The following is a 26532-nucleotide window of genomic DNA, read 5'->3' as shown; positions in this document are numbered from 1 at the left end:
TGTGACACGGTGGGAGCAACACCTTCTCACTAAAATTGACGCTTTTCATTGAAAAGCAGAGACTGTATCGAAGAAGCCACAAAACCAAAGGAGAGCCGCAGGAGGAAACGCCAGGTTATCTACACTAAGATGCCCTGCTGCAGACTCCTAAGCTTGTGAAGATCGCGTGTACACACAGACTTCGAGATGGGGTCCTAAAGCACTGAAGAAGCAGACTGGGGAAGCAGTCGGGAAGACGAGGCTGGACTGGGTACTTCCTTCTTCAAAACCCCCCTCGGAGTGTCTCAGCAGCCGCCGTTCTGCCACGCACGCAGCTGTCTAAGCTCCAGCCAGGTTCCTTGGGCTCCAGGTTCCTGAAGGCTCTTCAGGGAATCGGCCTGCGGCAGCTCCTGAGCTTCCGAGGAGTGGCCCTTCTTGCAAAGCCCTTTCCTCTTCGGCTCAGGAGACCGGCCCCGAAGCCCAGGGAGCCGGCCAGAAGCCCCGCCAACAGAGAGGTGCCCAGCTCGGCAGGGGATTGCTTCTGCCTGGCGCTCCGCTGAGGCTGCGTTCGAGCCCCGCGCGCACCCGCTCCACGCTCTCCCAGCCAATCCGGCGCTACTCGCGCGTCCCGGTGCGTTCTCCAGCCCTCCTAGGGCTGTGCCGGCTCCTTCCCGCTTCCAGTACTCCGCTACCTAGCTCTCACTCCTCCCCTCACTCGCCACGAGTTCCACGCCTCGCGGTGTAGCTCCGCCCTGTCCTCAAGCCCGCCCCCACAACCTCCAGAGCGTGTGCTCCCCTTTCCGCTCAGTCTCCAGCCATCCAGCCGCTCTGGCTCTCGCACCCTGCAGAACAGCCAGGGTCTCTCCCGCTTTGGACCGACACCTCCGCGCGTTCCGCTCCGGCGGCCACAGCGTGTGCCCCCTGCAGCTCGCGGCTCCGGACCCCGCTCCTGGTCGCGCGCCCTGACTCCGCCCCCTCCCGCGGACTCGCGCGCCCCTGGCGCGGCCTCCCCTGAGCGCAGGCCGACCGGCACGGGGCCGCCTCCCCCTCCTTCCCCGCTCACCTCGCGCTCCCGCTCTCGCGCTGTCCAAGGCGAGCGCGCTCCCGGCCGGCGCGCTCCGAGCTCCAGCTTCTCCCGGCTCCTGTCAGTGCGGTGACTGCGCTGGGAAACATGGCGACCGAGGGAATGATCCTTACTAACCACGACCATCAGATCCGTGTCGGAGTCCTCACAGGTAACCGGGGAGGAGGTCCGGGACCGCCACCGCCGCTGTCCTCGACTTGCCTCGGGCTTCTTGCCTGTGATGACCCTTCTCTGAGGCCTCGGGAGGAGGGAAGCCTGAGAAGGGGAATGGGAAAGGGGGGCGTTTTACAACCGCGGAGATCTGTAGGTTGGGGTGTTCCCATGCCCCCCCCCCCCGGGAGCAGGAGCCGGTCCCGTGGGATGCCAGGCCCCAGCGCCTTCGCAGCCGAAGTCCCTGGACCCTGGGGACCGAGGGACCGGTGCGGCGGGCGCTGCAGGGCTCCTCGTTGCCGGTGCAGGCGGCGGGATCCCGGGGCTCCGCAGTCAAGCACGCCGCTGGGCTGGCCCGCGCGCTTCCTCCGCTAACGCACGTCCGAGAAAGGGGGGGAATCCCGTTCCCACCCCCTCGCTACCCTCTCCCTCCCCCACTCTAGTGGCCCCGCGCCGCTCCTGCTGTGCTTGCCAGGGGCATGGGCCGGACACCACTTGGGTGTCCATCAGGCGGAACTCTGCTCAGCCTTGGGCTGCCCCTCACGAGCCGGGCTTCCCCTCAACCACCCATGGGACACCCCAGTCTCCCCCGAGAGGTGGGGGATCGGCTTCCACCCGGACCTCGGAAAGTGTCTGCATTTCGCCTTCCGAAGCTAAGGCCCCTCTGCCCGCCTCAGCGTTTCCCTAAGAGGGACTGGCTGATCCTGCTCCTGGGGATCCAGCCCTTTTCACTCGGGAGAGGATTCCCCCACTTGGGCTGTTGTGTCCTCTTCCCCTCTAGATGCCCCCCCTCCCCAGCCACCCCTTGGTCCCGAGGCTGGTGATGAGCGCACTTTTCCCGGTCGCGTTTCCCTCCCTCGCGGAAACAGTGTGTGCCCTGCATGTCTGATTCCGTTGCGTTGTATTTGGGTGATGTCCCTCAGTTCGGCGATAGGCAGTTGCTGCAGGGCATGACTTCCGAGATGAATAGCAAGCCAGTTAGTAGGGGTTTCTGCTGTGGTTCTGTAGTTGACGAGGCTTATGTGTAATTGAGTGGCAAGGCGGGGGTTAAATAACTATATTTAGAATCTGAGGGTTTAGTTCGGAGTGAAGGGAATCCAAGATTTACTGTTGTGATTTCGGAAAAAGAAGTGATGTAAACGGGAATCCTAGTGTTCCCCCCCACCCCGCCCCAATTCTTTTTAATTTTTTCTTTCTTGTCAGATTCTGACAGGTTGAGACGGTGCTCGAGAAGGGACTAAATTGAATGAGACTTGCTTTTATTATTAGGTGGAAAAAATCTCTGCCAGTACATATTGAGTGCTAAAGCTTAATTTGGCTGCTGGGTTTTATGAAAAGGAGATATCCGTGACACTCCACCCACTCTTTTAAGCAAATGGGTTGCTTTTTCCTAGTTTTTCTTCCCAGATGTTAATGGTGATTTATTGAATTTTTCTAATCGAAAGCTTCTTAGATAGAGAAACTAGTCTAAACCAATTGGTAGAAAGGGAATCCCCCCACATCAAAAGATGAGCTGTGCTTGCTCCCTGTTTGTCTGTCTGTCTGTCTCTCTGCCAAAACTGTTGCCTTGGGCTAAGATTCACTTATATCTCAGAATCGTTAGAGTTAACATTGCTGATTTTCAAAATCTGGTCCCAGGGTGTAAAAGTGTAAACTCTGTATCAACTCTCAACTTACTCTTTGATTTCTAGTCATGTTTTGAAAGCTACTAGAGTAGTGAAAATATGAAACTTAATAAAAACCAAAGCATATCAGCTGACCATGGAAATGAAAGGTCATAGATGTCTTAAAGTAAAACCACAGAGATTTAATTTTTTTTCCGTTTATTTAAGCGTTCCCTGACAGTTTTATTTAGTGAGTCATCTTATTTGGTTGGTGACAGAATTGTAGAGAATGCTTTGAAAGATGCAGCCCTCATCTGTAACCCTACAGTCCAGCAGGGATAAGATTGATATACAAACAACTAAAGAAACAATGTATGCAGTTATTTTGCCAAAATTGTCTAAATAAACTATCTGTGCATTTGAGTACTAAATGTAAAAGGAATTCCATGTTCAGATGGATTAGGATCAAATGTGATTACTGAAGGCAGAATTTAATACATTTACCAGAGGTTAAGTAAAAATTGATGTTTTTAAGGGTAGTTGAAAGTGGAGAACCTTATAAGTGAAAACGTTGGCGAGGGTGAGGCTCTTGAGCAGAATAACAATGTAATGCAAAGGCCATGAAAAGCCCAGGTGATATTGGTAGGCGACAGACAACATGTCAAGGAGAGAAGAGGACTTTGCCAATGGGATTGAAGGTAGTTTGGAGAAGCTGCCTCCTGAGAATGAGGTCCAGTAGTTGAGGGGGAACATCCAGGCTCAGGAATAATGATGTAGCCGAAGGAATGAAGAGAACGTTGCAGATTTGGGAGAAGTGGTAACAGAGGACAATAGGATTTGATTATGGCATGGCATATTTGAAGTCAGAAATAATTATAAGGTTTTTACTTGACAAGTTATTGATATGAATAATTTTCTACTATGATTGAACCTGGAAACAGGGGGAAGAGTCAGACGAAAGAGCACCAGCCCTCAGTGTGCAAGTAGTGAATTTTATTACAAACAGCTTAATATTTATGCTCTTGACATTCCATTTAATTTTGTGCAACAAAAAACCCTATAAGTGAAGGTGTGTTGTGCAAATTTGTGTCTTGTAGAACTTCGAATGTTGCCGTTTTACTGTGTGAAATTATTCTTGACCGAACTTAAGTACTATGATTTTATACTTAAGAATATTGAGTTACGAGGCCACACTTAAAACTAGGAGTTTATGAGTTGTAATTTGAGGCTCTTTTTAAAGGTGAAGGGCTTGTTTTGTAAAATATCCTCTGCATGCTTCATAATAAGGATTTTAAATATTTTATCTAAATCTATTCTGTAGAGGTAGTGGAAAGTACCTCTCTGCCTGTGCATACATTTTACAATGTGGTAGTATTTTTGTGAAACTTTATTGTCATTTCTAAGTCTTTAATTGGTTTCTTTGTGACATTTTTGATTTTATGTTGCAAGGTGATATTTATACTTTGAAACTTTTCATCTTCTGGATGTTTTTTTAAGTCTTTAGGTCAGTTATGTATTTGGCAACTATATTATGCAGTCTATTGAAACTTCTTATTAAATAACTATTAGAATGTTTAAAGAATAGTGGTAGAAAAGAAAATATTTACTAAGTCATTTATTCTTTTACCTCAAATCTAGAATTATTTAGAGCTTGGAAGTTAGATTATGATAATGTAACCTGGATATTTTAGTTATAGTAATTAATCAAGAAAATTTGGAACATTTTTGAGTACAAAATAAGTAATCATAGAAACATTTTATGTTGAATATTATTCATCTCTAGGAACAGTATCTTTGTTAGTAACTATTTTATGTTGATTTGCTATGTATAAATGAAGTGTTATAGGTCTTTTGTGATCTAATATCTAATTTTTAATATATGTTTCTAATGTTCTCTATTTCTACTGCTGTTTATAATGGAGACAAAAGACAATGTGATGAATAACATAGGGCAAACAAACATGGATCTGCTGTTTTGAAACTAGAAACAAGCAGTAAGGCAGATATAGGATTTTTTTATAACTTTAGTAGTAATTATACTTTTAGAAGGTCTTAATTACACAGCTGGGTAACTATATTTCAAATTGTCACTCTTTACCTAATTTTTTCTATTTCTAATGAAGCTGTTTATCAAGGGAGTACATTAGTTCTACCACTATAAATGTTTCTCCAAGACATCAGGAAAATAATGAATACATGTATGGATAATAGAGAATGAGACAGATTATGTTCCATTGGGTATTTAAGGTCATATTAGCTAGCCACTGCTAATGTTCAGTATCAGAGCATTTAGATAAAGATGGTAATTCATTACCTAAATTTTCACTAACAGTGGCATGGATGACAAATGATGCAAATATTCAGAAAGGGCATTTTAAAAATCATACTTTTGCTCTAGTAATACTCTTTTTATTGCACTAAAGCTGTATATTTATAATCAGTAAGAGATATTAGAACATATAAGACTAGATAATAGAGATAAAAGACTAATTGTAAACTAGAACATCTAAAATATTAGTTACATGTAGAGAGTATTTCAGTCATTCAAAATACTTAAAAACCAAACTCTAAATCAAGGAAATGATAATCTTGTAACTCTGGAATTGTTTAAGCATTTATTTTATTTCATTCCTCAAGCTTATCCTTGTACATTATAACTGTCAATTTTATATCCTGAAAAGCCCATTTATTGATGAGGACATATAAATATATCTTTGTTTGGAGAATAGATGTTGTCATTAAGTAGCCAAATCACTATTGCAAACGAAACCTAAATCCTACCAAATGAAATTGTGTATTCTGGCAGACACACCAACGTTGATCTGTGCGACTTTTGTTAAAAGGAAGCATATATCTTAGACTAGGTTGTTCTTTCGTGAATTTTTGGTTGCAGGCAATGTATTAGAGAATTAAAATTTTAATTGAAGTGTGAAATAATTAAATTAATTTCTAATGAATATACTTAATACTATTATTACTGACCAAAGACTTTATAAACTACTAGTACATACGTTGTTACATATTAAGAGCTTTAACTTTATTAGAAACCCATATGGCAAGTTAACTTTAACTGAGCTATATGGTGGAGAATCAGCAATATGTTATTGAGAAGGAAATGATGTATGAGTCTGTTTTTACTCTTTCAGGTGATAGATTTCAGGTTAAATTGAATAGGGTGCTTTTTTAAAAAGATTTTTATTTATTTATCTTTAGAGGGGAAAGGAAGGAGAGAGGGAGAAAATATCAATGTGTGGTTGCCTCTCATTTGTTCTCTGCTGGGAACTGGCCTGCAACCCAAGCATGTGCCCTGACTGGGAATTGAACCGTGATCCTCTGGTTCACAGGCCTGTGCTCAATCCACTGAGCTACACCAGCCAGGTGAATAGGATGCTTTTTGAAACAGTGAGTAAAACAGATAATATCAGTACTTTGCTCCTAGAAGTAGTATTGAAGATTAATAAAGCATATTTGGAATTTTAGATGTTAAAAATACTAAAAACTTAAGTAATGAAACCATAGGGATTTCTTCCTTCACATCTGGGCAGACAGGATAAATTGGGAAGGAGAAAAGATTAATCTGCTTAAAAGTAATTGGGAGTGTAGTTACAATAATATGAATAGCATACAATTCTTACTTAATTTGTGAGTGACCTTCAATGACGTATTGACACATACAAGTTCTGCCCAGGTTGTTTAGTGAGTTCCTAAATGGATTGTATTTAATTAATTTCAACTAAGTGAGTAGAACTTGTTGAAACTTTTGTAATTAAAAGAAATAAGCTCAACAGCTTTTACAGTAGTTTTGCCAGTCACTCTACATTTTGTAAGAATGGAATTAAATTTACTATGATTTGAAATTTTACTAATTTGAACATAGAGAAGCAAAGAAATGAGATTTGGTGAAAAGAGAGAGCATCACACAATTCGTGCCCTGCTTCTCAAGTTGGGGTGTATCACACTGTGTTAAAGGATATGCTACTGATTCTAAACCTTAGAATATAAGCAGTGGCAACAAACGTAATAATTCTTTAAAATTTTTATTAAACTTACTGGAGGGACTTGGTTAATAAAATCAAATGTATCTATTTTATTTGAGATTATGTACTTTAAACCACATTAATATTAGATAAGGATGGGTAAATTAAGCAGAGTGTAGAATTCACATGAGCTTCTAAGATAAAATCTGAAACTTCAAGGAAATTTCAAGTGAGTCCATTACATAACTCCAGAGTTCATCATTTTCTCTTATTAGTACTTTGGCCAAACAAAAAAAATTTGAAGGAACACTGGCTCATAGAACACTAGAAAACTCATTTTCTAATGCTAGTATGGCCAGTAAAATCTTTACAACTTTGAACAATATTACTTAACCCTCCCTCTTGCAACTTTTCTCACCACTAACATGGAGAAGTCATTCTCTGAGATCACTGTAAGATTTGTGGCAATATACATCTCTATCCTTTAGCATCTTTACCATCTGGAAAGAGAAATATAGAGTATCGGGCTCAGTTATTTTTTTGTCTTTACAATGGAAATGATTATGGGAGAGAGGTAAATTCCATATAAAATGCAAGAGAATAAGAACTGGGAGAAAAGATAAAAATTTCAGATATTAGGTACTGTTAGTATAAACTAAAGGAAAAGTATTTAGATTTTTTTCATTTAGAAATTTTTGTGCCATTAACCCTTTTTCTGTTAACAGTAGTTTCAGTCTTCCCCTTAATTTCAAATTTAGCTCACGCTTCACTTCCTCAACAAAATTTTTCCTAGGATTTATTCTCTACAGTGATGTCTTTCTTTGTTTTCCTACACTGTTTATAAATTGTTGTCCATACACTGTAATCATGTACACGTGGGAGGCTGAAAGGCTTGTCTGTGTGTGTGTGTGTGTGTGTGTGTGTGTGGTTATGGTTTTAAAAAGGACTTTGGAGTTAGACTTGGATTTCAGATTTTGGTTTGCCCTCGATAAGGGGAAGTCATTTAACCTCTTTGAATTTCAGTTTCTTCCTCCAAAATGAAGATGGCAGTACTTCACAGAGTTTTAAGAATCAGCTGAGATAATATATGTGAAAATGCCCACCCTGTATGTCTAAATTAGAGTATATATGGTACTTAGTAATCTTTATTTCCTTTCCCCTTTGTATGTTGCTTTGGTGCTTTTGGCAACAGCTTCGTGTATAAAAATCTTATTCGAGTTAGATTTTAGAGTTCTTCAAACAGGTGATGTATTCTTTACTTCTGTTGTGACCTTCTTATTTTTTTTGAAGATTTTATTATTATTTTTTTTTTAGAGAGAGGGGAAGGTAGGGAGGAAGAGAGGGAGAGAAACATCAATGTGTGGTTGCCTCTCAACTGGGAACCCTCAACTAGGAACCTGGCCTGCAACCCAGGCACATTCCCTGACTAGGAATTGAACCAGTGACTTGTGCATTTGCAGGCCGGCACTCAATCCACTGAGCCACACCAAGTAGGGCTGCTTTACAATATATATTTATAACTGGTAACAGGGTGATATTAATAATGTATATTTGACACATTTTATACTATCAAATTTAATATATTGCCTCTTAGTTGATGGTCATAGTATGTATGGGGATTATTTTAGGGTAGTATTATAGTAATTTTTTAAAATGTCATCTTAAATGAAAATTTAAATTTATAAGTAAAAGAAATTTTGAAAATGCTCTTACTTATTTTGAAGGTTAACTATAATGGGCAAAATAGCATAAAATAAGAGTCACAAGTTGTACCTCTTCTATCATTTTCAAGACATAACCACAGTTTACGTTTCCTTAGATTTATGTGTGGGTAACTATGCTTACCTTACAGGGTTAATATGGAGAACAAAGGAAATAATGTACTTTATATTTAACACCTGCCACTAGCCCAGTTCTGTGCTCTATGAAGGATACAATAGTGAATAAAACAGACCCAAGATGTTGTCCTCTGGAGCTTGTATTTTAGCACTAACATGAACACAGTATTTAATCAGGTTGGATATTGACGCATTCATGCTTAATTTATGTTGCATTTCTAGGAATAAAGTACTTCTATATTTTGTTTTTGATGTAGTAAGTGTAATTACCAAAACTGTTTTCAAGCCACTTTTGATGCAATTTTTTTTTATTGTTGTTCAAGTACAGTTGTCTCCATTTCCCCCCCACCACTTTTCCCTGCCCCACCCACCTCCACTCCCCACTCTCAATCCTTATCCCTTTTGGTTTTGTCCAGTGGTCCTTTGTATGTGTTCCTTGACGACCCTTCCCCTTCTTTCCCTCATTATCTTCCATCTCCAATCTGATTACTGTCAGTTTGTTCTTTATTTCAATGTCTCTGGCTCTATTTTGCTTGCTTATTTGTTTTGTTGATTAGGTTCCACTTACAGCTGAGATCATATGGCATTTGTCTTTCACCACTTGGCTTATTTCACTTAGCATAACTCTCTCCAGTTTCATCCATGCTGTCATAAAGGGTAGGAGCTCCTTCCTTTTCTCTGCTGCATACTATTCCATTGTGTAAATGTACCATAGTGTTTTGATCCACCCCTATACTGATGGGCCCTTAGGTTGCTTCCAGCACTTGGCTATTGTAAATTGTGCTGCTGTGAACATTGAGGTGCGTAGGTTTTTTTGAATTGGTGTTTCAGTGTTCTTAGGGTATAATCCCAGCAGTGGAATTGCCAGGTCAAAAGACAGGCAGTTTCTTTTTTAGTTTTTTGAGAAAACTCCATATTGTTTTCCACAGTGGCTGCACCAATCTGCATTCCCACCAACAATATACTAGGGTTCCCTTTTCTCCACAACCTCTCCAGCACTGGTTTGTTGATTTGTTTATGGTGGCCGTTCTGATTGATACGAAAGGTATCTTGTTGTGGTTTTAATTTGCATCTCTCTGATGGCTAGTGATGCTGAGCATCTTTTCACTTGTCCCTGAGCCCTCTGTATGTTGACACAAATTTTTAAACCATTGCACATTGCCTGCTTTTAAAGATAAAAAGTATTGAATGAACATATATAATTATTTTTTGTTCAGTTTTAATTATAGGTAATATGTATTAGGCATATATATATATATATAGTATAAATGTATTCTGTTTGTTTTTATCACTTCGCATATGTTATTCGGTCCTTCTTTTGCCTGAGAAGTAGAGAAGTTACTATTAAGTAACTTGCTCAAGATTATATCATTGGCAGTGCCAGATTTCAAGAATATGTCTGACTCTACTCTTAGCAATTATAATTTTATATTCTATTCTGAATCTGTTATTGTGGAATGTGGTAATGTGGTCTATACTGTATTTGTTTCTATTCTGTATTTGCTTTTCGATTGTGACTTTACATACTTGCCCTTTCCTATCTAGTTTATAATCTGCTATAGTATTGAGAAGCACATAAGCAACCTTGCTAAGAATTATGTATCACATTCAGTTAGACTTTAAATGAGGTCCCAAAATTAAGTATTTTCACTTTTGGGTTGAGGGCGTTGAAGATGAATGGGCTATTGCTTATAACTTTACTTATTTCTTTATACTTTGAGATTTCAGGATCATGGTTAATTGGATCTGCCTGATGCTGAAAATGTTAATAAAAATGCAGAAACTTGCAAAAGGAAGAGAGCAAATACATTATGGGTGCTAAATAGAAATGAAATGTTTCCTTTAATTCTCTATGTACTGTCAAGTTCTTTTTTAAAAAGAACATTAAAAAAAGTAAACTTGAAATTAACAATTTTTAAAGTCTGATTCAGGCTAAGAACTTTTTGATATCTTGGAAGCAAGAAATGCAGTAAATATTTTCAAACATTAAAAAGATTAATCACTTAAAAAAGGATCACTTCTTTCCTTGCACTTATGAGTCAATGCTGAAATTTTTTATTTTAGCGAACATTTTTGAAATATTATTTTGATAAAATTAATATCCGTGTAATAGAAGTTACATTTGAATTTAGTTCAGTTATATTTTTAGTTTCAAAAACTTTTTGTAGTGTATTTGTGCTTTGTGAAATGTGACAGCACAGAAAGATGAAGTGTGAAATTAAGCCCTATCTCCTTCCTTTTTGAGTCTCCATTGTTAACCACTTTTAAGATTTTTGATTTTGTTTTTTTCTTGTATACACAAATATGTCTTTAAATATGCATGTATTGAATCTCACATTATATCAGAGTTTGCAAATTGGCCATAAATGACCAGTAAACATGTTTTATTAGACCCACAATATGTTTTCATAAAAAAGTATGTTTCTAGCATTTAAAATATATATTTCATATAAACCAATATTTTTAGCTTTTTAAGATTCAGCCACACTATAACCTCTTTCTCACATGACAGTAGTTTGTTAGAATGGTGGCCCCCTTGAGACAAAGGCCTGTTATTGTCCAGTTTCCCACAATTCCCACTTAACCAGAGTATGTTGATCTTCCTCACCCCATATGCATCTAAGGTTGTAATCTTTGCTCAAACGTAGCATAGGGAGTATTCTGCACCACCCTCTCTCTCCAGCATGTCTTGGACATCATTTTGTATCAGGGAAAATAATAATAGTTAACCTTATTGAGAGCTTACCAGGTATAGAATACTTGTCTAGAGCCTATTAATTCATTTAATCCTCATGGTAGTATGGCTGTTTTACAGTTGAAATTGTAGTAGAGGTTAAGTAATTTGCTCAAATCACTGAGATAAGAGGCCAAGCTTCCTGTTGAACCCATGTAGCCTGTTCCTAGAGTGTAAGCTCTTAACTACTACATTATACTCCTTGGTGTTTAACAGTTAGCTCATATAGATATACATCTTTCTTTTTAATGGCTCTATTATAATTGCATTATAGGTTATTATTTAATCAACCCTCAATTGATGGTTATTGAGGTTTCTAATTTTTTACTGTGACAAATGTAGACAGTATTATGCATTTATCACTACATATTTGTGCATTTATCACTTCATATTTGTAAGTTTTTTTAAATGTAAGATTGCTTATGACAAGTAGATTTTTTGGTTAGTGGCATATGAATTTTAAAATTTTGATAGGAATTACAAGCTTGCTTTTGACAAAGTACGTGCTAATTGTAATTAATATTCTCATCTTCATTTGTTATTATATTTTTATCTATACAAATTCTTTTGAGATTGTCTCTTTTTTGAGTTAGTTTCATATGTGGATCAGGACCTTTTCATTGCAAATGACTGATACCCATCTCAAAATTAGTTTAAGTGAAAAGGGAAATTTATTAACTTATGTAGCCACAGAGTCTAGAGGAGGAACTGACTTTAGGGACTCAAGCAGTGTGATCATGTTATCAATGTGATCACGGACACATTTTCCATTTCAGTGTTTTGATTTTTTGAGTATATTGCAGGCTAACTTCCTTTACGTAGCCAGAATTGAGGAAGAGAGGCAGGTTAGGAGATAGAATAATAAACAATTTCATGCTTTCTTCTTCCCGACTAGTGAGTCCACAGAAAAGATTTTCTTTCTCACGGCATTTGTATATAAAATTCCAGGATGTTCCTTCAGCCGGCTTGGTTCACATGTCTATCTTTGGGCCAGTCATTGTGACTAGGAGTGTGATGACTTTAATTGGCCAGGTCTTTATCATATGTGTATCTTGGGACTGGGACACCAAATAGGCCCCTCACCAGAATGACATAGGGGAAAGGGAGGCCTTCAAAGAAGGGGAGTCTCTGTCAGTGGGAGGAGTAAAGGGTGCTGAGCAGATAGCTCTTTCTAGACATTCCCTGAAGCTGTGAGGCCTTGGTGTAATTTATTACATCCATCTCATTTCTTCTTTCTCTTGCCTCTTCCATGAAAATGACCCTCTGATAGATAGTTCTAAATTAGAACTGGAGCCAGATAAGGTGTGAGATCAGTGTGTTAACTTCAGGGCCTCCTAATGTCAACAGTGGTTATTTATCTGGATCGTGTACAATAGCTTCCACTTTTTCATACTCTACATAGGAATGGTTATCTAAGAACATTTTAGAACAGTAGTATACATGTAATAGAGTAAAATTTTAGTAGTTTTTACAATGGCCCTTTTATGTTGCTTTATTTTAAAATTTATGATCAGCTATGGGTCTTTAGTCTTTTTTTTTCCTACAAATGATCGCCCCCAGTGTTTTCTAAATTCTGTGCTAGCAACACTTTTCTGGGAGATGTTATAATAAGTATGTTATGAAGAAATTTTTACATGGTTAAATGAATGTGGAAAGTGCTATATAATATATCCCTCTTTTCAGAGATTCTCAGTCTATTAAAGCATATTAGCATATTAAAGATATGAGAAATACAATTGTAAATCCTGTTTAACTTTAATTAGCCTAACGTTTCCAAAACTTTTTGGTAATGAAGTACTTCTTCAAGTCATATTCCAGAGTTATATGCAATTCCTCTGTGGGAAATAGTGATCTTTCCTTTGCAAGTGATCTTTTGGAAATTTATGTAATGCCTGTAATTTTATTCTTTTAGCTTTTTGCTGTAAAAATAGTGGTTTCCTACAGTCATCTGTACTATGAAAATGAATTCTTTTATTCTGTATTTACCTTTAAAATACATATTTTCCCAATCACTCATCACCTCTTACTATTTTTTCTTTTTTTTACATTAAAATATTGGCTGAATATATTATCTTAGAAAATGTATTATAGCAGGGCCTAAGGAGACCAGTCTTGATTCTGTTGCTACTTTATGGGGAAGGAATACTAGATCAATTTCTATTTTGGATTTTTTCCATTGGGAGTTTGGTATCACTATCTGTAAAATGTGAAGTGCAATAGATGATGTCTAAAATCTTGTTCAACTCTCAATTCTTATTAATACTAATCTCAGGAACATACCTGATATTTACCATTCTTTTATGGCTTGTATTCATGTTATCTATAATCTATTAATATCAGCAAAATTATCTGAAATACTTTACTTCAAAGAGGAAAAATTGCTAGAAAAAGACGCTGACATTCATGCCAAGTATAAATGGAAATAAATGGCTGTTACTTCCACTGCATAATATGTGCAGTTTTATTTCATTCAAGCTACATGCCATAGAGAGTTAGGATTGCAAAATGCTTAGACTTAGAATAAAAATTATATGCATATAAGTGTAATAACTGATTCACACAATCAAGCTTGGAAAAATAGTAGTGATTTAGAGGTATTTCAGGTATTACTGTTTTCTTTTAAAATTGTAATTTTGGTAATATACCAGAGGTCTGGAAAGTAAAGTTAGTACTCCTTCCAAAAGAAATTATGGTTATTGCCATTACATATTTAAAATAACTCCTCTATGTATGGAGTTTACAGATCATTCTATGTCAGTGTGGGTTTTCTTCGGGTACTCTAGTTTCCCCTCACATCACAGTGATGCATATATTAGATGAATTGGTGTGTCTACATTGCCCCTATCTGAGTGAATGTGGGTGTGTGTGATGTTCCCTGCAACCGAAGAGGTCCTATCCAGGCCTAATTCCCTCCTTGCACCCTGAGCTGCAAAGATAGGTTCCAGCCACCTGTGACTCTGAAATGGAAGAAGCAGGCTGGTCTTAAATGCAGGTGTAACTCGTATTTGTTTCAATATTTAATATTAGAAGTATTGGGGGGGTTATAGAACTTAACTTTTTTGCTTTAAGAACTTAACTTTTTCATAGCAGCACAATTTATAATAACCATGTGCTAAAAGCAACCCAAGTGCCCATCAGTAAATGAATGGATCAAAAAACTATGGTACATTTACACAATGGAATTCTGTGCAACAGAAAGAAAGAAGGCGCTCCTGCCCTTTATGACAGCATGGATGAAACTGGAAAGCATTATGCTGAGTTAAATAAGCCAGGTGGTAAAAGACAAATACCATATGATATCACCTTTAATAGGAACCTAATCAACAAAACAAACAAACAAGCAAAATATAACCAAAGACACTAAAATTGAGAACAGACTTACAATGACCAGAAGGGTGAAGGGAGGGAATTTCAAGGGAAAAGGGTGAAGGGTTTTCAGGAACAATTATAAAGGACACATGGACAATAACAGGGGCTGGTGGAAACAGGGAGAGGGAGATGGGGAGGGTTGGGGTGGGAGTAAAAGGCAGAAAACTGTACTTGAACAACAATAAAAAAAACTTTTTTTGCTTTTAATTTTTTAAATTTATTGAATTATTTTTCAAGTATAGTTTTCTGAAAAAATCTTATAATAAAAAAAGAACTTTTGTTTACATCAATTAGCCTGTGGTAAAATTGATTTTGTTATACATCATTTCATTAAAGTCACAGTTTCCAAGATTCAATTCATGATGTTAAGTGAGGACTCACTGTACTCAGAATAGTAGGAGGGCTCTGGATTAGACCATCTGAGTTTATACTTAAGGTTTTAGAGTTACTTAACTTCTCTAGGCTTCAGTTTTTTCATCTGTGAAGTGGAGAATACCAATGCCTACCTTAGATAATTTTTGGCAGGAAAGTTTGAGAATTATTGACTCCAGGTTAATACTGGCCTTGGATTTTCCATTTTTTTCCCCTGCAGATGGATCTGTGAAGTAATACTAATTTTAAAAATTGTCAATTATATATCATAATGAAATATTTATTCTTTTCTGATTTTTAATACAATTCAGAAGTGAGTCATATCTAATACATTAGAAACTTGAAATGGAGACACCCCTACCCCCATAGTAGGAATTTTAAGCAGCTAAATAGCTATAGATCTGATTTTATTACTTGGTTGTTTTTCTGTCTATCATTAATATATTAGTCTAACCATAGCCTGATTTGTTAACAAACAGTACAACTCAGGTCAGTATTGTCTTAGTCCATTTGGGTTGCTATGACAAAGTGCCATAGACTGGGTAGATTATAAACAACAGAAATTGATTTTTCACAGTTTTGGAGGCTAGGAAGTCTAAGGTCAAGGTACCAGCAGATTCAGTGTTCAGTGAGTACATACTTTCTGCAGACAGACACCTTATCTTTGTCTCCATACATGGTGGGAGAGGGGAGAGAGCTCTTTGGGTATTCACCCTCAGGATTAATCACCTCTGAAAGTTCTTATCTCCAAGCACCATCACACTGGGGAAATACAGGTTTCAACATCTAAATTTTGGAGAGAGGGGTCGCAAACATTCTATGGCAAGTATGCACCATTTGACGTACTTTGCATTGTGTTGGGCTACAACTATGACAGGCATTCCTTGAAGATACAGCAAGTTTGGTTCCAGACCATAGCAATAAAGTGAATATCACAGCAAGGTGAGTCACATGAATTTTTTTAGTTCCCCAGTGTGTATGAAAGTTATGTTTATACTATGTTGTAGCATATTAAGTGTGCAATAGTATTATATTTAAAAAAATGTATGTTACTTAAAAAAATACCTAATTGCTAAAAAAATGCTAGCCATCATTTGAGTTGTAATCTTTTTGCTTTTGTAGACTTTTACCTTCCATGTGTAAAACAAAACACCCCGCAATATCTGGGAAGCACAATAAAGCAAAGGGCAACAAAACGAGATATGCCTGTAGATACAGTGTTAACCTTCAAGTGTGAAGAATTGGCTGTAAGTAGGTTTACATGTTAAGTCATTTATTATGTTAAGACACATAGCCAGTACTATATGATAGGGTTTGCCAAACTGTTTCTGTAAAGGGCCAGATAGTAAATATTTTAGGCTTTGTGGGCAATATGATTTCTGCCACAGGTACTCAGCTTTGTCCTTGTAGCATGAAAGCTGTCATAGACAACATGTAAGTGAACAAAATGTGTTCCAATAAAACTTTATTTGCAGAAACAGATGGTAGGCCAGAATTGTCTAATTGGTGTTCCAAGACAATAGTCTGTGTTAGGAAAGTACAATTCCAAGTTACTTGTATATGGATTGAACTTTTATATTAGTTAAAATTTACATTAGAAACCACCACAAAATTTAGTTGCTTTAATCTACAACTTAATGTCTTTCACATATCTGTGAATTAACTCACTGGTTCTGTGTTAGAAGGCGTTGGCTGGGGTTCTGGTATAGCTGCAGCCACCTGGAGGCTTGACTAGGACTGTTGTCCAGGGCCTTGGTTCTTCTGTATGTGGGTTCCTCCACACGGCTAATCCATTAGCCTCATGTTGTGATGGCAGGGTTCCAGTAAGTATTCCAAGAGCTAGCACTGTGATAGCAATGAAGCAGAAGCTGCCAGGCCAATTAAGGTTTAAGCCAGAAACTGGCACGGCTTCACTTCTGCCATTATTTTCTTGGTCAAAATAGTTACAGGCCTGGATCAGAGTTATTGTGGGAAGAGACTAGGAATACTAGGAAGCATGTTTAATTGGGGGTCATCAAAGTAACAGTTTAGCACAAGATTATTTTTATTTCAAAATAAAATTTGAAATAAAATTTCAAATCGGCAGCTCTAATTGAACTAGCTTTAATTAAGGAGAAATTTATTATAAGAATAATGGGATGTCTATCTCATAAAGCCTAAGTATGGGATGAGACCCTAGGTGTACTGGACTCAGGGTTTACGGGCCTTAAGACTTTCTTATCATTGCTTCACTCTGTAAACTTCATTTTCTCTTACCACAGATCTGCCTTTCCACAACGGAAAAAACTGCCACTGACAGCTCCTGTGTTGTTTATATCTTCCGATTTAAGCCATTCAGACAAGGACTGACTTTATTTTCACAGTTGTGTTTCTAAAATTCTTGAAGAAAAAATTTGGCTTGGATCAATAATTTGTGATCAGGGGATAGAAGTTACATTATACCAACAAATGGATAGGAGCAGGGTTAGTTAACAGAAAAGTGATGCTGAATATATAACTCCCAAGTAATTCACTTGTCTCCTCCTTAACCATCTATGTATGAACATAAAGTAGTTTGTTCATACAGGCCTGGTACCTCTTTCTTCAGCTATCGGCGTTTGTCTGTTTCATTGTTCTTCTGGAGAGAAGGCTCGAGTAAGGACTGAAATTAGTTTAGTATCTTGAATATTCATTGTAATCTTTTCTTGCTTTGAGTAGGGGACAGCAGCAGTAGTATCTACTATTTCATTTTGCTACCATTAATATAGAATCAGATATGAAGGTGATCTTACTCTGTGATTACCCACTGATTTTCCAGAGTTAATTTGGCTGATTTGGCTGGCTGAGTGGGTATATCCTTCCTCTGAAAAGGGACTACTTGCGTACATGAAAACGAGTAACTGTAATACAGAATGAAATAAGAGCTATAATGGAAGTACAAGCAACATACTGTGGGTGTACAGAGAAAGGAGCAGTTAATTTTGACTGAATGGCTGTAGGAGGGATGGTATTTTAAATAAGACAGTGTTTGAGCAGGGCCTGGAAGAATGAACAACCCATGCTTAGAAAAGCAAAGAAAGGTAATCTGGCTGTCAGGTTTCTTGACTGCTGAAGGGGTGGCACCAGAATGTCTAGGCTAAAGTAGATGAGCTTAAATATAGATATTGGGAATTCAGGATAAACAGCAACATGCACTTATCTGACTTTAACCAATTAGACTTACAAGCTCTAACTTGGTTTTGCTACATTCAGGCCTTGGATGACTATATAGTAGTTTAAAATTGGAGAACTTGATTTTCTAAAAGATTTTAGATATTTATTATTAGAGAGAGGGAAAGGAAAGGATAAAAAGGAGAGAAACTTGATGTGTGAGAGATACATTGACTGGTTGCTTCTCGTATGCCCCCTACTGAGAACCTGGCCTGCAACCTAGGCATGTGCCCTGACTAGGAATTGAACCAGCGACCTTTTGGTTCCCAGTCTGGCACTCAATCCACTGAGCCACGCTAGCCAGGGCGAGAATTTGATTTTTTAATTAAACAGTTTATCTCAAATACTCACATATTTGGATATAGAAAGAACTTTAAAGATTATCTATACTAACCCCCTGTAGTAGGTAGAGAAACTAAGACCCATTTAAATAAATAAATGATTTATTTAAGGTTACACCTCTAAATGATAGACTTAGGTCTAACACCTATGCCACCTTATTTCTGGTCTTTGAATATTTAAAAAAAATTGCAGTATACCGTCTGTAGTAAGAGTATTTATTAAAAACAAACACCCATTTGAATTACCTGCTGTAACAGTTTTTAAATTCGAGATATAGCATACATTCCATGAAGTACAGAAATGTTTCTGTACAACATGGTGAGTTTTTCATATGCATAGACCCTTGTAAATACCACCTAGATCATGTAATCACTATTCTGATTTTATCATCAAGGATTAACTTAGCCTGTTCTTGAACTTTATGTAAGTAGAATGACTTTTGTCATTCATTATTATGTCTATGATTTTCATCCGTGTTGTATGTATATAGCAGTTGTTCATTCTTTTTATTGCTATGTGGTATTCCAATGAATGAATAGATCATTGTTTATTCTTAATAGACATTTGAATTGCTTCTAGTTTTTTGACTATTTGTGAAATTTTCATACATATCTTTTGATGAATATGTTGTCTCATTTTTATGTGTACAATTGCTGGGTTGTTGTTTTCTCAAAAAGCTGTACCATTTTCTATCTCCACCAGTAATGTAGGTCTACATTCTTCTTAAAATTCGGTATTGTTGGTCTTTTTAAATTTAACTATTCTACTCCATGTGTGGTAGCTTCTAATTTACATTTCCCAGATGAGTAATGATGTTGAATACCTTTTAATATTTTAATTTTTAGTATATTTTTTAATATGGCTGTCTTTATCTTAGGGATTTATAGTAATTATTTACAATCCCAAATTATGGATATATGTAATGAACTTTGGATATATGTATGGCTGATATCTCTCAGTCTGTGGTTAGTCTTTTTACTGTCTTAGTGTCTTTTAATAAAAAAATTCTAAATATTAAGGAAATTTAATTGATTAAATTTTCCTTTTATGTTTAGTGTTTTTGTGTGTGCATTTTATTTGTGTGTTATTTAAAAAATCTTTGCCTACTGCAGGGTCAGGAAATTACAAAATTTTCTTCTAGAAGCTTTATAATTTTGCCTTTTACTTGGAAGTTCTAGGATGCATTTCAAATTAACTTGTATAAATAATGCAAGGTAGAGATTAAGAATTATTTTTTTAAACATGTGGATATCCAGTTTATTCAGCATCCTTTTTTGAAAAAAAAAACTATTCTTTTCCCACTGGATTATTAGGGTATGTAAATCAGATGGATTTGTTTCTGGAGTGTATATTCTGTGCAGTGGGCTCTTTGTCTGTTCTTGCACCAACATCATCCTGTCTTAATAATTGCTATAGCTTTATGCTAAGTCTTGATATCTGGTAATGTGATTTGTCCAAATTTTTTATTTAACTTTTTTTTTTCTTTTTGGACAAGAGGGCTTATACTATAGCTTCTGTGTTGTCATATACATTTAGAATCAGAGTATAATGAAAAAAATTGTTGTTACTGTGATTGGGATTGCAATGAAGCTGCAGATCAATTTGGAGAGAATTGTCATCTTAACAATATAGAATATTCCACTCAATGAATGTGGATTATCTCACCACTTACTTGGGTTTTTAAATTCTCCTGGCAGTGTTTTATGGTGTCCACGGTAGACATCGTACACACATTTTGTTAGGTTTATGGCTAGCTATTTGGTATTTGAAAAGTGCTATTGTAAGTGGTATTATTTAAATTTCATTTTCCAGTTTCATATTAACAAATAGAAATACAATTGGTTTTTGTAATTAGGTCTTACAAACAGAAGCCTTGCTAAATTAGCTTGTTTTAAATATTTAGCAGTTTTTAGATTCTTTTAAATTTTCTGTGTATACAGCCAGATTATGTGAGAATAATGATAATATTGCTTATTTTTTTCCAGTCTTCATGCTTTTTTTCTTTTTTCCCTTTTTGCAAAGACCAACACTGTCAGAACAATGTTTAGCAGAGATGGTAATAGTTTTATTTCTGAACTTGGTGGGGAATGTTCAATATTTCACCATGAATTATTATGATAGCTGTAGATTTTTATAGGTCCCCTTTATCGCATGAAAGAGGTTCCCATCTATTCCTAGTTTTTTGAGTTTTCTAAATTATTTATGGTTTTTAAATTTGATCAAATAGTTTTTCTGCTTTTATTGAGATCAATCATATGGTTTATGTCCTTAATTCTATCATATGGTGAATTATACTAATTGATTTCACTGTTAAAGTAAACTTGAACTCCTGGGATGAATTCCACTGTGTCATGATGTATTATATCACTGGTTCATTTTATTCATATTTTGTTTAGAATTTTTACATCTATTTGTGAGAGAGATTAGCTTGTAATTTTCTTGTAAAATATTTTCAGACTTTGGTATTAAGGTTTGCTGGCCTCATAAACCATTTGGAAGTTTTTTATTTTTTATTCTTTGAAGGAGCTTGTGTTAGATTGGTACATTTCATGTGTACTAGAAAAGAATGTTTATTCTGCAGTTTGTTGATGCTAGTATTGTATGTTAATAAGGTCAAATTTTTAATCATGTTTAAAAGATTGGGCCTTTAAAATAATGATTGGGCTCTTTTTTCCTGTTTTTATCATTATGACGAAAGAATCTTAAAATGACCAGCTTTGTATATTTATCTGTTTTTCCTTTCAGTTCTTTCAACTTCCCCTTTAGGTATTTCTGGAGCTCTTATGAAATGTGGAAAAATTTAGGGTTGTTATAATTTATGTTTAAACTATTATGTCATTATAAAATGTCCTTTATCCCAAATTGTATTTCTTGCCTTGAAACCTGTTGTGAACTTCTGTCAATATAATCACTCTGTTTCTTTTTATCAATATTTCTACAATTTATTTTTTCCTTTTCAGCCTATCCATATTTTTATATTTAGAATATGTCCTTTGGACATAGCATACTATAGATTTATCTGTTTCTTTAATCCAGTTTGACAATCTTTGCATTTTTATTGGTATTTTTATTCTGTTTACATTTAATATAATTACTATTATAGTTGGATTTAAAAAACTGTCATTTTATTAGGTCATATCTATCTCATACGTTTTAAAAAATCTTTCTTTTCTTGCCTGTTTCTGATTTGTCAAGTTTTATAAATTTTATTTTTTTAATTAGGTTTTCAGTATACATTCTTCTATAATTATAACTTAATCATCCTAGAGGTTTTAGTAAACATGTTTGATTTATTAATGTATTATAAATTAATATTAGAAAATCTAAGAAAGTTTAACTTTGTTTGCTCCTTCTTGGCCTTTGTGAATTTTCTTCATGTATTTTACTTCAACATGTATTATAAACCATATAGATATTATTGTTTTTTTGGTAAATAATCAATATTCCCTTCTACTTATCCATATATATGTATGTGTGTGTGTGTGTACACACACACACACATACATACACTTTTTGTACTCTTCATTTTTGCGTTTCTTTCCTGCAGTCCAGGGTAGTTTTCCTTTAGCCTGAAGAAATTCCTTTAATATTTCTTGTAATGCTAATCTGCTAGAAGCATTGTTTTTAGTGCTTTTTGTATGTAAACACCTTTATATTGATTTTTTAAAAAATCATTTAAAAAATTTTTACCTGTAGTTGACATACAACATTATATTAGTTTCAGGTGTACACCTGAGTGACCAGATATTACATAACTTACTAAATGATCATCCTCATAAATCTTGTACTATTCTCATACCTTACATAGTTATTAGGATATTATTAACTATATTCCCTGTGCTGTAACTTAAAACCCTTTCATTATTCCGTAACAACCAGTTTGCACTTCTTAATCCCTTTACCTTTTGACGTGTCTTCACAACCCTCCTCTCATCAGGCAACCATCAAAATATTCTCTGCACATTGGCTTGGTAGCTCAGTTGGTTGGAGAGTCATCCCATAAACCAAAAGGTTGTGAGTTCAATTTCCAGTCAGGACACATAATGGAGGCAACTGGTCGATGTTTCTCTTTCACCTTGATGTTTTTTTCTCTCTCTTCCTTCTTTTCTCTGTAAAAATCAATAAACATGTCTTCAGATGAGGATTAAAAAATGTTCTCAATCTATGAGTCTGTTATGTTCTGCTTGTTCACTTATTTTGTCTTTTTAGATTCAATTCTATTTTTTAAAGATTTTATTTATTTATTTTTAGAGAGGGGGAAAGGAAGGAGACAGGAAAAAAAACATCAGTATGTGGTTGCTTCTTACGCGCCTCCTACTGTGGACCTGGCCCAAACCCCAGGAATTTGTGGTGACTAGGAATCAAACCTGCAACCCTTTGGTTCACAGGCTGGTGCTCAATCCACTGAGTTACGCCAGCCAGGGCTAGATTCAATTCTTGATATTCTCGATAGATATGTATTGATTGCCATATTTTGTTTATATTTTTTATCTTTTTTTTGTTTTTCTTAAAGAAGACCCTTTAACATTTCATATAATACTGATTTAGTAGTGGTGAACTCCTTTAGCTTTTTCTTGTCTGGTAAGCTTTTTATCTGTCTTGTAAATGTAAATGATAGCTTTGCTGCAGAGAGTAATCTTGGTTGTAGATTCTTGCTTTTCATCCTTTTGAATATTTATTGCCAGTTTCTCTGGCCTGCAAAGTTTCTGGTGAGAAATCAGCTGAGAGTCTTAAGCGAGCTCCCTTGTAGGTAATTAACTGCTTTTCCTTTATTGCTTTTAAGATTTGCTTTTTGTCTTTAATCTTTTGCATTAATTATGATGTGTCTTGGTGTGGGCCTCCTTGGGTTCATCTTCTTTGGTACTCTATGCTTTCTGGACTTGTATGTCTATTTCCTTCAACAGATTAGAGAAGTTTTCTGTCATTATTTTTTCACCTAGGTTTCCAATTTCTTGCTCTCTCGCTCTATCCTTCCAGCACCCCTATGATGTGAACGTTGTTACACTTGAAGTTATCCCAGAGGCTCCTTACAGTATCCTCATTTTCTTGGATTCTTTTTCTTTTTTGCTGTTGATTGAGTATTTTTTGCTTCCTTATTTTTCAAATTGCTGATTTGATTCTCAGCTTCATCTGCTGTATCGTTGCTTCCTTGTAAATTTTTCTTCTGTTCAGTTAGTGTATCCTTCATTTCTGACTGGCCCTTTTTTATGCTGTTGCAATTCTCACTATTTTTATCGAGCATCCTTATAGCAATTGAACTCAGCATCTGGTAGATTGCTTGTCTCATTTTGTTTAATTATTTTTCTGGAGTTTGTTTTGTTCTTTCATTTGGGGCATGTTTCTTTGTCTCCTCAGTTTGTTAGCCTCCTTGTGTTTGTTTCTATGTTTCAGTTAGATTTGCTATATCTCCCAGGCTTGGTAGAATTGCCTTATGTAGTAGGAGGTGTTCTGTAGGGTTTAGTGACAAAAACTCCTTGATCACTGAACCTCTACCCTCAAGGTGTGCCCCCTCTGGGGCTGGTATACACCCTTCTCTTTTGTAATTGAGTTTTGATTGCTGTTGGCATGTCAGCAAGGAGGGATTTACCCCTCAGGTCAATCAGCTGCAAGGATGACTGCCACCACAAACCACCATGGAGGATCAGCTGAGCATGGGCCCACTGAACAGAGCAGGACTTACTTCAGTGGGGCTGTGGAACCCACCGAGTCTGCTCCTTGAGTTTGTTGTTTGTGGAGGTTGTTGGATGGTGATGGCTTTGATGTGGTCTGGAGCTGTACCCTAGGTATTTTGGGGGCCTCCTGGGAGGTGCAGACAAGGGTTAGCTGTCGCCTGTGTTCTGCCTGGTGCCACCACCATGAGCTACAAAGTAATCTGCAGATGGCTACCACTTGTGCTAGGGTTGAAGATGCTCAGGCAAGGCCAATGAGCAAACTAAAGCCGTCTGCTACTAGTGCTTGGCCTGGGATCACTTAGTGAAGGGTGTGGGGCATGCTGAGGTCCAATACTACTGTTGGAGAGGTTTTAGGAAATTCTGAAGGATGAGCCAGTATAGACCATTGTTATGGGCTTTTCCAAAAGCCCCTGGTAACAGCTTGGGTGGGCCTGAAAATTGGGAGGGGCGGGGCATCGGAATCACTTGGGCAGGTTAAGTAGTGTGAGCCAGGTTGATGGAGTCTCAGATGTGGTAGCTACGCTGCTGGCTTTGTGTGGGAAGGGCTCATCAAAGAAACAATGGCCTCTGCATGCACTCCTCTCTGGGAGAAAGCTGCCACGCTTCATCCTCCTCTATCCTCCCCCATCTCTTGCCTGATGCCAGACAATTCATTTTCTCCCTATGTGTCTCTGGTGCTTTTCAATCTACTGTTTCAGTGTTGGAGATCAGAGGGAGTGAGTTTGAATGAGTTCATGCGCAGGCCCTCTAAGAGGAACTGCCTGGAACTCTAGAAGCCCTCAGCCATAGCCTCAATCCCCACTGGTTCTTACAGCCAGAAGTTATGGGGATTTCTCTTCCTGGCACTAGAATCTGGGGCTGGAGGCCCTTAAATGGGGCTGGGACACATGCTTCTCAGTGGAAACCTCTGCAGCCATTATATTCCTCCCAATTTATATCTGCTGGGTGTTGGTGTGGGACAAGGCTGTTCTGCATCTCCACTCCTTCTACCAGTCTTAGTGCAGCTTCTTCTTTAATTCCCTGGTTGCAGCATACCCATTCAGCCAGATTTCATGTGGTTGTGAATGATGGTTGTTCTGTAGTTTAGTTGTAATTTTGATGTAGTTGTGGGGGGAGACGAGTACCACCTGTATCGACACTGCCATCTTGACGGGAAGTTTGACCTTCTTTGAAGGTAAATTTTTCTGGTGCAGAATTCTAAGTTGGTATCTTTTTTTTTCTTTTTTGACTCTACAAATATGCCATTCTTTTCTTTTCTGGCTGCTTATACTTTATGTTTGAAAAGTCAGCCATCAGTCTTACTGTCGCTTCTTTAAAGATGTGTATTTCTTTGCTGCTTTTAAGATTTTATTTTTGTTTTTTAGTTTATAACAGTTTGACTACATGGTTTCTAAGCATGATTTTCTTTGCAGTCAGTCTGTTTGGGGTTTTCTTGGTTGATGGTTTACCATTAAAGTATTGATGAAAATAAAGGTAGAGTGATTATATTAATAGAAGTTTAATTTTAAAAATTGTAAATAATATTGCGTGCCTGTATAATTTAACTCCAAGGAGGCTGAAGAGGGTATCTTCCTTCAGTAGTGGTTCTCCTATTTAACTTTCAGGCCATTTGAGTAAGGTGCTGACACCTTAGTTTATTTAGGAATCTAACTATTTAATTAGGGTCAGTTTGGATTTGCATTTTTAGGATGATTTAGTCATCTCTCACTTGTCAACATTGACCTACTAAGTTTTTGATTGCGAGATTGTTAGGTTTCCCCTCCATAACCCGGAAAGACTACTGGAGATTCATTACCCTTCGGAGGTTTTGAGATTGGCCCTCTGATCTCTTGCCTCACACTGCTTCAAATTCAGGCAGATGTTGGAGACCTGTCATGTATTACTTGTCGTTATTCCCCATTTTCTGGCAAGTTTTATACTAAGTACCGTGAAACTGAGGGAGATTTCACTCTGCCATCTAGCTCATTCCTGCATCACTGTAGAACTAGGCAAATATTCCTTTTTAGTCTTGCATTTGAGAGTTTTTGGTCCACTACACAAAAGCTCTACTGCTTTTTGTTTTCACCAGTCCTTCTGCCTGGGCCAATCTCTATTCTCGATCTATACCCAGAATCCTTAAATGATCTTAGGAAAGAAACAGAAAGTGATTGTCAACTCACCTAGGAAGGGCTCTTCTCTTTCAGCAGTTTTGGATTATCTACCTCTTGTTACTTTATAAGCTC

General features: G+C 37.3%; 1 protein-coding gene across 4 annotated transcripts in view; it reads left to right on the top strand.

The window, feature by feature from the left end:
* Positions 1 to 622: 622 nt before the first annotated feature.
* GPHN (gephyrin) overlaps positions 623 to 26532 on the top strand; it is a 478645-nt gene continuing 452735 nt past the window's right edge. Inside the window, exon 1 of one of the 4 annotated variants that reach the window (XM_037031472.1) lies at positions 623 to 1214. In XM_037031472.1, coding sequence (XP_036887367.1) covers positions 1151 to 1214 — 64 coding nt within the window. In that variant the 5' untranslated portion in view covers positions 623 to 1150. The remainder of the gene's footprint in view (positions 1215 to 26532) is intronic. The other 3 variants (XM_037031470.1, XM_037031473.1, XM_037031471.1) reach the window with 3 other exon arrangements.

This window comes from Sturnira hondurensis, unplaced genomic scaffold (genome assembly GCF_014824575.4).
Source record: "Sturnira hondurensis isolate 20B ecotype Veracruz unplaced genomic scaffold, ASM1482457v3 Scaffold0021143, whole genome shotgun sequence".
NCBI classification, from domain to species: domain Eukaryota; kingdom Metazoa; phylum Chordata; class Mammalia; order Chiroptera; family Phyllostomidae; genus Sturnira; species Sturnira hondurensis.
The sequence above is the reverse complement of the archived record's forward strand: the minus strand, read 5'-3'. Positions and strand labels throughout refer to the sequence as shown.